Source organism: Pholcus phalangioides, unplaced genomic scaffold, assembly GCF_987345545.1.
Source record: "Pholcus phalangioides strain wild (caught in Gottingen) unplaced genomic scaffold, Ppha-v1.0 ptg000015l_1, whole genome shotgun sequence".
Classification (NCBI taxonomy): domain Eukaryota; kingdom Metazoa; phylum Arthropoda; class Arachnida; order Araneae; family Pholcidae; genus Pholcus; species Pholcus phalangioides.
This window is the reverse complement of record NW_028301608.1, coordinates 89654492-89670863: the sequence shown is the minus strand read 5'-3', so window position 1 is coordinate 89670863 and position 16372 is coordinate 89654492. Positions and strand designations below refer to the sequence as shown.

The 16372-nt window shown below is 40.5% G+C and overlaps 1 protein-coding gene across 1 annotated transcript; it reads right to left on the bottom strand.

Moving 5' to 3' along the window:
• Positions 1 to 5631: 5631 nt before the first annotated feature.
• LOC149076995 (carbohydrate sulfotransferase 11-like) lies at positions 5632 to 13486 on the bottom strand. Its single transcript, XM_089244725.1, has 2 exons — positions 13013 to 13486; positions 5632 to 6720 (listed from the first exon to the last, which is right to left on the bottom strand). Exons 1-2 carry the CDS (start codon positions 13214 to 13216, stop codon positions 5800 to 5802), a joined length of 1125 nt encoding a protein of 374 aa, XP_089100851.1. The 5' UTR covers positions 13217 to 13486; the 3' UTR covers positions 5632 to 5799.
• Between the last annotated feature and the right edge of the window lie 2886 nt (positions 13487 to 16372).

The following is a 16372-nucleotide window of genomic DNA, read 5'->3' as shown; positions in this document are numbered from 1 at the left end:
AAAATGTGGGCGCCATCTCTGCAACATCTATACACAGCACATCACGATGGAAGGGCTGTCAGGGCTAGACGATGGATTATCTACTCAAGAGTTACAACTAAATACTCTTTCCAGCTGTGACAAGCATGCATTTTGCCGCACCCATCCCCCAAGTAGTTATAAATAAGTACGTCGTTAGAGTGAGAATTCAGCGCTCTTTCTTGTCCTGCGCCCCTGAGCAAATAGGGCACGTGTCCACAAATTTTCAGGCGCAGAATTTGGCTGCTTCTGCCTCAAAGAAAACTGTACACGAGCCGCCCAAAAATAGTATTTGCCCAGGGCACGAACTTATGAGATGCAGGCCGTGGGTTCGGGAGGGGTTGTCAAAATCATAGATCTCGATGGTCCCCTGTCTTGGACAGAATCTTGAGATATTGCTTTGATAAGTCAAAATGTAACTCAATAGAATCAACGTATTTTTCTCAATGTAAACAAAGTATTTTTAATTCGTTTTGCAGCCCCTAAAACTTAGCGGCCCAGTGCAGCTTCACCCTTCGGCTCTGGACGTCATAATCATCACCACTTTGAGAGGCAGGCACAGAACGATCCCCATAGAAATCAATGTTAAAATTGGTAATGTAGAAATGAGTAAAATCGGGGGAGGTTTCCTCGCCACATCAATAATTTGAAAAATGGAATTGAGTTCGCTTAGGGCGGTATTCACCGACATGGTTTAAACTATAGTCACAATTTTTTGTTGAGATCGACACGGATTGGTTAAATGCTGGTTTTTAACCAATCTATGTTGATCTCTTCTTATCCAAAAATTGTGACAACAGTTTAAACGATGTCGGTGAATACGGCCCTGAGAGATATGAAGCCTGGAAAATTAAATATAAAATAATTAGCCGGACCCACTTTTCAGTTGGATATCCACTGAATATTGGTTGGATATATAATAACATTGATTTCAAGTTTTTTATTTATATCTGCTCAAGTATGAAAATTAATGTCTCTCCGTATTGTCTTTTAATATTCGATTGCTTCAATTCTTATACTTTACGACTTTTTAAAACTAGTAATGGCCCATAAATTACATTGAAGAAATTCTGCAACTTTAATTGGAGATTTTTGGAAATAAAAACAAGCAGATCAGATCGATATATTTCAACTTCTTTTTTTTTTTTTGGTATATTTAGTGCTCATCACAATGAAAAAAGAATCGATTCGTTTCTAAAATCTAGATTACACGTAATGTAATTGAAACTAGATTTCACGAGCCGCCGAGGAAGTCGCCATGTTGGTTACTATGGATATGGTTTGTATGTTCCTCAAACCCTCCAATAAAAGAAGGAAATATCATGTGATTCAAAAAGCCTCACAGCCCACAAACGTTATAATGACCCCCTTCGTCTAACGGAAAACGGACGTGACATGAGGTCGTAATACCGAAACGGTTAAAAACATAAATTTTAGCTTCTCCAGAAATTTATGGACAGAATAAAAAATTCTTTTATTTTGTTTAATGAATACATTTGTTATAATATTGCAATGAAAATGCATTTGGCTAGAGGAAAAACAAAATTTAAATACAATAGGCGCATTGTACCTACAAAAATATATTTTTTGGCCAAAACCTGCATTTATTTTTTACATGCAGCGAAAAATAATCAAAAATCGTCTTTTATGTTTCTTGGAATTTTCTCAAAAACAGAATTTTGCAATTTGCAATTTCAATTAATGTGACGGTAAATGATTTTCCGTATATTTTCAGGCAGTAAAATATTTGGATCTTTATAAAGCAAGGTTGATATGAAGTAACAACCATGTTTCATCTTGACTGCTCAACATATGCCACCAATTTTTAAAAAACAAACTTATAATATGTTTAATAAATCGCAATTAGTTTTATTCAAGAACTTTTACAGGCACATAAGAGGGCCACAAAGTGTTCAAGCTTGGCTCTTTTAGGAAGTAAAAAAAAATGAAAAGCGTACCGAATATACCTATACCACTGCTCGAGAGTCTTCCGTAGTTCTAGAAAAGGGCAAATTTTTTCTCCCTTGGAATATTTTATTTTTCTCATCGAAATAGATGACATGAAATTACTCATTAAAAATGACAAACCAATGAAATTAAAACAAATATTCGGGCAAGAATAATACAGATGTACTTGATGCAAGATTCTCAGGTAATTATCATAAAGACCAGTAATCGTACAGTGATCAACGAATGGGTAATCGAATACTTAATAATATTATGAACAAAAAATATGATGAATTCCAAATCGATTTTGTCTCGAATCTCACGTAACGAGCCTCTCAATGATGAAATATTAGACACGTAAGACATCCACTTCATTAACAACTTCATTCTAATTGTAATTCAACGGATAAATTATCTTGTCAGGGGTTCTCAAACTTTTCCCACCAGCTGTGCCCCTTTCTCTGATCAACGTTTATCAGCGGCCCCCCCCCTCCCTCCCCAGAGCAGTTTAACAAAGAATCTCTTGGAAAAAACGTTTGTCAATGGCGCAAAATTTGAGAATCCCTGATATATGCGATAAAAGACAAAATACATAATATATATGATGCCACAGAGCCGTACTTAGGAAAGGGGAGGCTTGCGGTCGCACTGGCCCCGCATTCCCGGTGAAAAACAAAAAAAATTCAAAAAATTACCAACTAAATTTTTTGTAGTAAGTTGAACAAAGTGCTTAATTCTGAACTTTAATCAATTCTGAAATTATGTCTTTTTGAATTCTTTCATTAATTTCAAATTTTCATCGGTGTTGGAATTATTTTCTTTATTATTTTAATTATTCCTTTATTATTTTAATTATTCCTTTATTATTTTAATTATTCCTTTATTATTTTAATTATTCCTTTATTATTTTAATTATTCCTTTATTATTTTAATTATTCCTTTATTATTTAAATCATTTTCTTACCTTTAATTCGTAAATTTTAAATGTTTCATATTTCCCAGATTTTCTTTTAACAAGTTTTAGAAAATTATTCCTTCCACCAATTTAAATTTTAAGTTCTGAATTTTCATAAATTCAAAATTTTCATTAATTGTTTGTGTTAGTTTACATTTCGTTGTGAATTTATATGTTTTTTGGCATTTCTGTACATTTGGAGAGAGATTCCCCTCTCCCATACAAAATATCGGAGACACATTTTTTCACCTCCTGGCCCCGCTATTACGATCTTACCGGGCACGGCGTTCAGTAAGGGAAGCCCTATAATATGCCGATAAAAGCAGCTTGATATTCACTAATAATCGCATTGATAACATGAATATAACGAGGCCTTCTCGAATTACATCTTCGCTACACGGTTGGGAATTTAACATTTTAGTGAAACGTAAGCACGAGATATTTGGAAAATTGTACACACTATAAAATATATATCGGAGGGAAAAAAAATTCTTCCCTCCATAGAGACTAGTTTCGATTTCGGTGGGTGTGGATGATAATTGAATCTATGGTATTGTGCACTGTGTAAAGTATTCAATAATATAATTCGTTTGAAGCATGTTGGACATTAGGACTTTGGCCGCTTTGCTGGATATAACCATTTTTGACCCCCATCCCCCCCCCCTCGTCAGCAAAATTTCGTCATCAGCTCTGCCCCTCTGAATCCTAACGCATATTGTTGGAATCAGAAACGTACACGGGCCGGGGGGGGGGGGGAACTAGTCCCCTATATGGCCACCCCCCCCCCCCCCCCGACGATAGAAAATTTATTTTTTTAATGCAAAAAAATATATTTTTTTAAAAATTGAAATTTCGGAAGAAAATACCTTTATGTGTTATTGTAATCGATTTCTCTTAATTTCAATGCTATTTGAGGGCTTTGAACTCAAAATTTATCTTCAATAAATTCCTTGGCCCGCGGACCAAATATGGCCCTGATGATTATATACAAATACAAATACAACGCCACAACAGGCAAATTGCCCAACGAGGTGGCTGACTTAAGAACATCATGGATCCCCGAGCCCCTACCTACTACTGCTACATCACACATGCCCCCCCCCCGCGGAACCCCCCAACGAATCGGTACATGCGGGAATGTGCGTGTACGTGTAGTGCAACCTGACGTAATGTTTGTTTCTGTGTAATGCTTGTTATGTGTAGTGCTGTCATCTGCCCCCAGTTTTACTAACTATGAGTGAAGTGTTATGGTTGAATGATTTACCGTTGTAGGACTGTTGCTCTCTGTGGCGAGACTTTTTAACGGGGAGATCGGCTCGCATTTGCGCCTTGAAGTTGGGAACCACAGAAAACCAACTTCAGCCGACCACCACTGTGGGGTTCGAACCCGGATCCTCGCATCACGAGTCCGGCACTATAACCACTCGACCACCACAGCGGCAATTATATGATGCGGCTTGCCCTCTTCAAACCTAATTTTGTGAAAATGAACTAAGCGGCACATTTTCAGACCACTTAAATGATCCGGGACACAGTTCCAGAACTATCCAGCGATCCGTGACACATTTAGGGATCCCTTGAGTGACATGTGGCATAGGTTTAGAGCACTTAAGCGGCCTCCCAGTGCGGTTCTACATCACTAAATTACCCGCGGCACATTCTCAGATTATTTAAGTGATCCGCGGAATATGATTACGGATCACTTGAGTGATGCGTGGCACAGTTCCAGATCACTTAAGCGGCCCGGACACATTTCCAGACCCCCTGGATCCGCGAAACATTTAGAGATCACTAAAGTGGCTCTGTAGGGCACTTATCAATAGGGGGAATGTTACTTCAAGTGCCCATAAACTATTGAAAGGTTTTTCTCGTTTTTGCCGCATCGAATAAGACCATTAAGAATATTTCATATTTTCATAAAAGGTGGTTGATGACGTAAGCATTATCCAAATCCCCTTCCCCCGTCATCAAAAGTCAGCAAATCGGAAACCCCCCTCCCCCCATCGATGCTGACGTAATACTTGAATGAACCCTTAGTAGAATGGGAGACAAGGGAAGCAAAATTTGTATAGCCGCCACTGGTGGTAAAATCCACACATCCACCCCTGATAGAGAGAGAGGAATAGGTCAGTGAGTGACCAAACGAGAGACCTAGAGTGTTTGCAATCATGTGTGACACATTAGGCAAGGGAAGAGGTCCCTGAGCGACCAAAAGAGTGACAGAAAGAATTTTCAAGCATGTGAATGATCTAGAAAACAAGGGACAAGGCCACTCTCTCGGTCACTCAGTGACCTAAAGGTTCCCGGGTTCGAGTCCAGGCGAGACCATCAGAGACAAGTTCTTTACCTACCAAACCTGGGCGACCACCGATAGATGGCGCCTTCATTTCACACCCCCCCCCCCAACTTCAGTGGTTGGGAATTGCCGTATGATGATATATGACCGGAGTGGGTGTGCGGTAAAGTAGGTCAGTGAGCGAACCAAAAAAGTGACTTAGAGCGAGTAGCCAAAACAGTGTGAAACAAATTTGAATGACCAAAAGAATGACATAGGGAGTAACCAGACCAGTGAGTGGCCAAAAGAGTAAACAAGAAACTGTGCACGCATGTCAGTGACCAAAAGATAGACTGATCAGAGGGAGACGGGCTAAGCTGCCCAAGGCGGAAAATTCGAGGAATGAATGGTTAAATTAAAGTATTAGACTAGATTAGGGAAAAGGCAGCAAAATTTGTGTGTAATCCACAGGCCATGGAAAAACCATGCACCCGCCTCTGCTTCGAACAGCTGCCATGAATTTATTCCACTTATCGTAACAAATAACTGGAGGGTGCAATCTCTACCCTAGTCGGAAACCGATTCTTGAAGGAAATAAAAAGGGTTAATTTTCGAACCGTTCATTGTTTTCCACTTCCTTCTTGCGGATGAAACCGTCGAGGGTGTAGCCAAAGAGATCGAAATCGAGTCTGTAGACTCTATAGTAGAGCTCTTCGATCTCTTCATCCGGGACGTCGGCGAAGTACCTGAGCGTCAGAGACCTCTTCTTCGCGTGGTTGTCTTCGCTGTATTCCTTCCACCAACCGGGAGGCGACTCGATCCCTACTTTACGGAACGCGTAAGGGAAATCGTGTTCGGAAGTCTCGAGCTTGCCGATGAAATCGTAGTCGACGAGGCAAGGGTCGCATCGACTCCAGTAAGGCGACCAGTGGTCGTCGAAATCGCGCTCCAGACTATGCGTCAGGTACCAGACGAATTCGCGAAAAGTCGGCCGGTCGTCTTCGGTCAGGGTCACGTTGGGCCTGAGTTTCCGCATGAGTTTGTCCCAGTAGGTCGCGTAAAAGTACTCGAGGTCTTTCCTGGGCGCCTCGACCTTGCTGCGGTATGCCGAGACCAGTCGATCGAAGGGGTGGCGGACGAATATCATCTTGAAGAACCTCCTCGCGGTTGTTGCCGGGTAGTACATGGGACTCACTCTCCTCAGCTTGTCATTGGCGAGGGCGTGCAGGGCCGTGTCGTTCTTCCTAGTGTTCTCGTTCACTTCGACGCCCGAGATGTTCAGGAAGAATTCTTTTATCTTCGTCGATGCGACTTTTGGTATGAAGCAGAAGAAGAGCACTTTCTGTTCGTCCACTATGATAGGGCACATCTTGGTCTTGCAGTAAGAGTCTTTGCCGAATCTCCTATTTGCCGCGACTCTCCACACTCTCCTCATCATGGCTACTTCGTCTTTTTCGCAGACTCTCCTGACGAGCTCCAGTCTGGAGTCGTACAATTCTTCCCAATCAATATTTGCATCCTTCTCCTGCAGGAAGATAATAATTAAATCAACACATACTATACTGTGTATAATTAAATCTCACATAATTCACTGGCTTTCAAAAGTTAATCACGTGACGACATAACGAAACCACTCCAAGTCGGTCGTCCACTGGAAGCGATAAACAAGTCGCGCGCAGTTGTCTGCTGCAACCATGGATGTAAACACTTGTGAAGGTGCTTGTCTACTATATCAGTATACCGATCATCAGAAGGTAGATGCGTTGCCAGAAATTTCGTTCGGAGAGGGACCACTTGCATTTCTGGCGGGGAAGGGGGATGTGATAAAAAAATAGATTTGGCCATTTCCCACTCCTTTTCAGTCATTTTCTCACATTTCGGGGGGGGGGGGGAACTTGGAGGTCTGTCCCCCCCCCCCCCCTTGTTTGGAAGGGGTGCTAATCCTTGATCAACTGGACAAAGGTCTCCGGTCAACTGTTTGGAATTATTTTCATTTTCGGAAAATACCTATAGTAACCAAGAGGAATCGACGAACGACCACCACATAGTCGCGGATCCAGTGGGGTTCTCTCCTCCCAAGAGCCGAACGACGTGAGGAAAAACTGATCTGCCCCATAAAATACGGGACGCACCTCCCGATATATTTTTTTGGATCCGCGCCTGTTTTCACTGCTGTTACATCCATGGTTACAGCATCACTTGGTAAGACAATATCTGCCAGTACACTGTGCGTACTGACAGATATTGGAGTTTTCTTACTTGGATTCACATGAAGGGACTGGTCACCCGAGTACCATGTGTTCATGTCCAATCCAGAGGGGCAAGATTAAAGTGGTGTCATTGCATAAACCGCCGCGTGCTTAACTTTTAGAAATCAGTGTAGAGCATCACAATGAAATCCGAGCTAAATATCGAAACTCAGTAGAAATATGTCAATACTCACGAGAAAAGAAATCCCCAGAAATTTCAATGTTAACCATCCAAAAACTAGGCATGAAGTTGACAAAAAAACAATTCTCTTCATCATATGTACCATTCTTATTTCAAATTTTCCACAACCGCAGATTCCGATTAAATTATGCAGGGCTTTTCCACTACCTTATTCAACATGGGCGATGGGAAATTCACCTGTTGCCAAAGATTCTGCAGAGTTGACAAATTTCAGAAGCACGAAATAAAGAAATGCCACCTGGCTTCAGACAAGCGAGCTATAGTTTTTCGAACTTGTTGGTAGAGGGCAGCGCAAATCTCTGGGTATTTGATTAGCGAGAAAACGTGGGAAATTCAAGTGAAATTTGAAGAGTATTCGAGAAAGGGATAAGATATTTGTTCAGTTTCTTCGTTGGAACAGTTTTTCTTTTGGTAAAATTTCACTGACGTGCTGTAAAACCATACGAACTCTGGCAAAGTATAATTTACTAGCTACAATTCCCGCAGTTGCCCGGGTTCTCTTCAATTACTGGGAGGATGAAAAAAGTGACAAACCATTATAAAGAAACAAACTACAGGGTGGGCAAAAAATCCGTAGAAACTTTAAAAATGAATAAAAACTGGAAAAATAACCGATATAAAAAACGGTTTGCAGGGTTAGCATCGCTGGGTCACGGGAATTTTTTTGACTGGAAAAAAACGGTCAATATGTGGCGCTAGTACGAGCGACTTCGGTGGAAATATGCAAATGAGACGGCTTTCAAATATAAAACCAACAAATCCAATTCACTCAAATCCGTAATTTCAGCCTACACCCGAAACCTTATTTCCGCCCAAAAGACCAGATACCTCTCTTGTTTTCTACCCCATTACTTAGAAACTAATCCAACAAAATTCTGGAGTTACCTTAGACCTAAATCTGTCGGTCCCACTTCCCTCAGAAGTTCAAATAAATATACATCTTCTCCTTCAGAGATGGCTGCCGAATTCAATTTAGCGTTTTGTTCGGTTTTATCAATATAGACCCGTCCCCTCCCCAATGCATACTCTTTTTTTGATTTTATCCACAACTGACCCGCAATATCCTTCTCCAAACAGGGTATCCTAAAATTATTGAAAAAACTGAAACCCTATTCTGTTGGCCCCGATGACATCCCAAATTTTATTCCTAAATTCTGTGATGATGAAGTCACCGACTATCTTTTAATCCTGTTTAATGTTTCACTAAATACTGCTATCCTTCCGAACGACTGCAAAATCAATAAAATCATTCCTATCCACAAATCGGGTCCCCTTAACTTCAGGCCAATGGCAATCACCTCCCACGACCTCTCGGGAGCCATTGATAAAAACCTACAAACTGATATCGTTTTCCTAGATTTCTCTAAAGCCTTTGATAAAGTTCCCCATGATAAGCTTCTCCTTAAACTCTCATGCCTTGCCCTTAACGTACAATTACTTAAATTGGGTGGAGGCTTTCCTAAAACATCGTAAACAGTTTGTCCATTTTAATGATCATAACTCCCCATCCATCCCCGTAAAGTCTGGGACCCCCCAAGGATCGGTCCTCTCCCCGTTACTTTTCTTAATTTACATCAATGACCTTCCAGAATCCCTCAACTGCACCACTAGATTATTTGCTGATGACTGTGTAATTTACCGTATCATTTCTCGATTAATATTGTTACATAAAATTTTGCATGATCAATTCAACATAGATACTTCTGGTATCTTAGCCAAACTATCCTACATCTCTAGAAGACTCGACCATTCCCTTAAATTAAAACCTATTTTTGCTTCCACTGACTGCTTTAAATACAGCTTCTTTCCATTAGTGAATGGAACAAACTCCCAAGCTCTATTGTTGAATCCCCCACTATCACAAGTTTTTTGTCCAATATCAAACAATATCTTTGTCATTTTCAATCGCTTTCTCTTGTATAGGCCCTAGGGCCAACAATATTGTATAAATAAATAAGAACTTGCGCTCCTAATCCACAATCAGTTCCCCGTTGTAAACCGTGTATGTGGGCCTGTTGCACTCTGCCGTTGCTGGATTTGTGCCTCGCCTGCAATGTATTATCCCCCGTGGTGGTGGTCATGTGGAACACATACTGCTGTAATAAACGATTTGGAGACATTCTGTTCGTTATTTGCGCATCTTTTCTTTGACTTGTGTACGTCATGGATGCGCCACATATCGGCTGTTTTTTTTTCTTGTCTTAAAAAATTCCCGTGACCTAGCGATCCTGGCGTTTTTATGAATTTTTAAAGTTTCTACGATCGCTCTGCAGCACGGAAAAGTTGCCTCCTAAGAAAAACGACGTAGAAAATTTTAAAATCGGTTGACATTTTCCGGTCGCGCATCGTACTTGAAGTTTATAGAAATCGATAAAATTGAACATTTTTCTTAAACTTTTTAATGTTGCTTAAAATTCTGCGATCAACACGCTAAGTTTGTTACTCTTATTTTATGGTTCAATAAAGCAAAATAAATTAAAACATCATCAATATTTGAATCTTTACCGGTCACGCAATGTGTTCGAAAAACGGGAATTGTTAAATTATTGGTCTCTGGGCCAAGTGCAAGGGAAAAAGATGTCAAAATCTATTGTTCTATCAATTTGGTCTCTCCCGAATGAAAATTTCTGGTTACGAGCCTGGTCCAGCGGGAGACAAAAGCTATGGATTTAACATAGGATCCTATGGGTTAGATTACGTTGGGGGGCGATGAGAGGAAAAAAAATTCTGAAGGGGGCGATGGGATAGAAAGGTTTGGAAATTATGGTCTAGATCAGTGATTCCCAACATGGGAGTTAACGCCCCCTTGGGGCCGATGGAAGCTATCTATAGACCATAGTTTCCCAACCTTTTGTGTCCCATCTCCCACTTCTCCAAAAAAATTTTTCTCCCAACGCAATCTAACCCATAGGATCTCCTATGTTATACCCGTTGCTTTTACCACCCCCTGGAACATTCCATCGCCCCTAAGGGAACGTTAACGCCCAAGTTGGGAATCACTGGTCTAGATCATACATGTTCAACTAATGGCCCGCAGGCCATTGTATAAATGAACAAAGCAGCACATAAACAGATGACTTAAGTGACACACTGTACAGTTCCACATCACTTAAGTGATCCGTGGCACATCTACATATCACTTGAGTTGTTGCCAGTTTCAGAGCACTTAAGTAACTAGCGGCACATTTCCTAGTCATTTAAGTGGCACATTCTAAGTTCAATTAAGTGACCCACGACATATTTATAGATCATTTGAGTGACTCGCGGTACAATTTCAGATCACTTGAGTGACCCCCTCCCCTGCATCACTCAAGTGGCTCGCGGCACGATATCAGATAACTCATGCGTCCCGGGGCACAATTCCAGTTCACTCAAGCAGCCCAGAGGCACATTAACAGATCACTTCGACTCACTGCATGATTCCGGATCAACCAAGAAGCCAGCGGTACAGCTCCTGATCACTTAATTTAGTGGCCCGCGACACGTTCTCAAATCAATGAAGTGTCCATGTTTGAGCACCCTTGGTCACGATCAGTTTCCCGGACTTTTTGTTACATCGCCCCTTCTTCAGAAACTTTTTTTTCCTTTCATTGCCCCCCAAATCAAGCGAACCCATAGGATATATCTGTGGCTTCTATCGCCCCCCCCCCGGATCATTCCATTTCCCACCGGAGGCGATATTGCCCACTTCGGGAAACTGGTCTAGATTCTACGGGTAGCTCTGCTGGATTCTGAAGTAGGCTCACTCTTTTTCCCTCTCACCATGTTTCATTCTTTATTCTTCGGGGTTTTTTTCTCTCTCAGCTGTCCCACTTAGAATATTCCAGGACCACGGCTTTAGGTTGAGAACTACTGAATATACTATGAGATCTTTTTTTATTTACGGTAATTTTTTTTAAGTAAATATGCACGGTAAAAAAATGTCTTTTCCACTGGGTCCGATATCGGAATGAGCCCCCTAATTTAAGTAACATATCCGTGACTGATCAAATATGTAACCCCCATCGAAAGGGCGGCGGATTAAAATTGCTTTGTTCAGAATTCTCTTTGATCTATGTAGGGGGACCCTTCTTGTTTTATAAATCTCCATCAGATAATTCGTTTAAAAATTCCTAGTCACTATATAGAGCAGTGGTCCTTAAACGGGGGTGCGGCGCAGCATTTTTGAGGGTGCTAGATGGAAAAAGAGAAACGTGTTGACTGATTATTCAAGAAAATTGAAATAAGGGGGGAAAAATGGATTTTTCAATCCTTTAAAAAATATGAAGCATACCGACATTTTCACATTGAAATGTGTCACGAAATTCGCTGCAAAAGGGTTTTTTTTTTTTTTTTTTTTCGGTTAGCGGCTGTACTTGCTTTTCATTTCGACTGAGAGAAAATAACATGAAATATTTCGCGGTTTACCTCGTGTGATCAGCATGCTGCGCTTAGATTTGATTGATACTATCGTGAGCATGACTCAGAAAAAACGTCAAAAAGTTAAATCAAGTATCAAACAAACGTGTATGTATTGTTGTTTTGATTGGAATCAATAAAAAAAAACAATTTATTGAATCTTTTTCTCTCAAATAATAGTATTTTTTAGTTTAGTTTGTGAATGAAAAAAAAAACCCCCGAAACTAACTATAAACCATAGCCGAAAAAGGACTGATATGTGCAAGAATTTGTAAAAAATTAATTAACGGAAATTAACATAAATAATTTCAAAAACTAAATTTTGTAACAAATATCAAACGTCTTAATCAAGGGGGGGGGGGGGGATGCGGGGAAGTAATTGTTTTATACTAAAAAACGGGTGAGGAACGGAAAAAAGGTTAAAAATCCACTCTAGAGCAGTGTTTCCCAAAGTGGGCAATATCACCCCCTGGTGGGCGGTGGAATGGTCCAGGGGGCGATAGAACCTACTGATTTAACATAGGATCCTATGGGTTTACTTGAGTTGGGGGGCGATGAGAGGAAAAAATTTCTGATGAAGGGGGCGATGGAACAAAAAGTTTGGGAGACTATGCTCTAGAGGAAGGTTGATAAATGCAGTAAATAAATCAAGTTAATAAGAAAAAAAATCAGCTTATATATATATCAATTCTATAAAGAAATAAAAGCCTCTTAGTTCAGCATTGACATTCCCGGATATTTTGTCAAGTTGATTTCTCAATGGAAAAAATTTCCCTATACCCTTTAGCTTCCACCTGCTGAAAATCAAAGAAAGCCTACTTCCTTAAAAAAGATATGGGTTTTGAGGGGGGGGGGGGGTTAGTCATTTCTAATTGCCTCTTAAAAAGTTAATGAAAATAAGATAACAACAGAACAATTATTTCGATATTATTTGATCAATTGAAAAATATGAATTGCATACAACTTACCGATTTGTACTGCAACTTGGTATTATCCCGCGTTGTGATCGCGGCATGCACGGGTCCGTTTTGGAGCCCAAAAGAACCGGTCCAAAAGATGTCAACCGCACTCACAAACAAATAGCATGTGAACGTAGCCAATGCAAACAGTCCCAGGGTGAAACGGTGCTTCCGACATCCATTTAATAGGAACGAAACCACAGCAGCAAACATACGTCGTGTGGTTAATGTTAATGAGGTGGAAATTAATTACCACAGTTGTTGATCAAAGGCCGTTCTTATTAGTAAATTCAGCCAAGATTCACACGTAGCCGTGGCTCAAGAGCGATACATCTGATAGTGGAAAGTTTTGGAGGAAAAAAAAAAGATGTAGATGTTAATGTCAATTTTTCTTTTTTTTTCTTGCAAGAGTTCAACCGTGGACTCAACATCGAATATAGTATAAAAAGACTGTCTCTTATCCGCACACCGCTACCTTTGCCACCAGAAACAACAAGTCAAGTTACCTCGTATATATACTCTGGTAAGTTCGGAACCTGTTTCCGAGAAAGAATGACGTTAGCATAAGGAAGAGATGGATGGAAAAGATAAGTGCGTGACCAGCAAAATAAATAAAAAAATAGTTTTTCCAAAGAACTTACACAAACGAGGGTTATCCGTTAGCTCACAGAAAATGTTTCCGGTGCTTTAAAGATTATGTTGAGCTGCTCACGCAGATACGTACATTTTCCAACTTCGATAATGACTTCATTTGATGACCCACTTAATTTTGCGAAAACTTTTGAATTCATTCTGTGAATTTCATTAGCGGCCTTCGATAGTTAACCAAACAACTGATTATTCTAGCGGGTTACAGTGACACATCTCATAGTTTTAACCAGCGGTTTTTTTCAATCCACGTGTTGCAAAGGTACGTCTTCACCAGGAGTTAAGAATCTGTCACAACCCAAACTTGGGTCACGCGGGCTTCCAAGATGGGTCGTACGAATCCATTTACAGTACGTTATAAATGTACTTATTGCGTCACCGGTTTCACTAATTTCGAAGAACAAATATTCCCATGGGTCGTAAAGTTGATCTTGTTGTTGATTTTGGGTCGCGGCTGAAAAATGTTAAGAACACCCCCCCCCCTCCCTCCCAGTCTACACACTCACGCTGTCGTTGAGTTGAGCAACTTGCTGAGCTGTCGTATAATGTGAATGGGATGACAAGTAACAATGATTCACGAGAGGAGCAACGGAATCCGTACGTTACGAGGAAACGCCGACAGCCGGTACATTAAAAGGACTTGCGCTACGCCTTTTGGATTTTGTACAGCGGAAGTCTGTGGCACTGCCTTCGCAAACGGCTATTTTTGAAAAAAAAGGAAAAAAAATGAGAAAACAAAAAAAAAAAAATTGCTGAGCTCTCGTATAATGTGAATAGGATGAGAGGTTAGAGATTCACGAGAGGAGCAACGGAATCCGTACATTACGAGGAAACGCCGACAGCCGGTACATCAAAAGGACTTGCGCTACGCCTTTTGGATTTTGTACAGCGGAAGACTATGGCACTGCCTTCGTAAACGGCTGTTTTTGAAAAGAGAAGGATAAAAATGAAAAGCAAAAGTCAGGCTTATTAATAATTTCCTCACAGGAAAACAGTAACATAATAAAGGCTACAGAAATTTACATGACTCTTTAGATTGATCAACCCCACCCACCCTGGGATTTCTTTGATTTTACATATAAAGAAATTAGTACAGGAATCTGTCTCTTTTCAAATGGAGGATGAAGAATCTAAATAAAAGAAAGAAAAAAATGCCAGAGAATCAGTGCTACAATTGTAGATTTATTACTGAATGCACAAACATTGAAACTATCGTCTTAGGTTAACCAGAACAGTGTGCAAGCATGTGAATGACTAATAGAGTGAATTTACAGACTCAGGCCTATTAATAATTTCCTCACAGGAAAACAGTAACATAATAAAGGCTACAGAAATGCACTTATAGGAGGATGGGGGACAAGCGGATTGCAGCACAGGTTGACGAATTTGAGGAAAGAGTAGTCAAGATAATTTGACCAGAATGGGAGAAGGGCAGCAAAATTTGTGTAACCCTCAGGTAGCAAAACCATAAATATGCCTCTGTGGAAGGAAGGTCCTGTATATATATATTTTTTATGTATTGTGTATTTTAGACCATTCTCAACACTCCCTCTCATTTCAATGTACCAACTTCTCCTTACTTATTCTCCAAATTTTCTCCACACTCCTTTTGAAATCCCAAGCTGCTGTTTCCAATCCTTATGTGCCACTGGGCACACATGCAATTTTTCTCCCTGGGCACTGAATTCAGCTATCCGTTTTTAGTCAAATGGCTTGTGTGTTACATCGATTTGATAGATGTCTTCATGGGGAGAACGACACAAGAGATTTGATACTTGCGACAGGGCAAAAGAGACCATCTCAGTAAATCTCTGCTACTTTTTCTTGACAGAACCCTGCCTCATTTAAGAAACAGAAGTAAGTTGCTTCGCATCAGTCCGGGGTTGCGAGCGGGTCTGTCTATCTATGTATCTTTGCAAGTTTTTGTCCTTTGGATGGGAGGAAGTTAGGTCAATCTGATCTCTCTTTTGAGGGAACTCTTTTACTTCTTGAAATAAAAGTTATGAATGCTTATAATCTGAACTGGTTCTGGAAGTATGGGGGGTTGGGCTTGAGTGAAAGTGGATTTACAACTCAAAATTTAATAAATGCCTTAGTTTAGCATTTCATTTATGATGGAAATGGTGGCTTTTGTTAGAAAATACTCCTGTTTCTTGGAAAAACGTTTATAATTTCCACTTCAACCAGTTTGGGAGAGAAACAGGCGAAGGAGACAATTATATGTGTGTTCACACTTTTTTTAGCTAGGGTCCATGCAAGTATTGCGTCAGCAAATTTTTAGCCATTTTTGACACCTCCTCTTCTCCCCCTTGTCAGAAAAATTCAGCTGATTAAGGGAGGCTGCAATGTCTCCACTTAGCACTCCAGGTTAATAATGCATGTTATAAGGAATTGAAAAGTGTTTCTGGTGCATTGGTTGGGGCACATTGGTTTTCAATGGCGTTATTTACACTCTTGTAAGCATGAAAGCAGTGATGCCAACAATACAAAACTCTATTTCCAAAATATCAAGTTATCCAAGGGCGTAGCAAGGGGGGGGGGACTTGGGGGGGTCTGCCCCCCCCCCAAATGTGAGAAAATGACCGATAAAAGGGAAAAAGATGGCCAAATCTATTGTTCTATCACTTTGGTTCCCCCCCCCCCCCCGAACGAAATTTCTGGCAACGCCCCTGAAGTTAGCCAACTGAAAAAAAAAAAGAAGTTGCATGCAGATAATTCTTT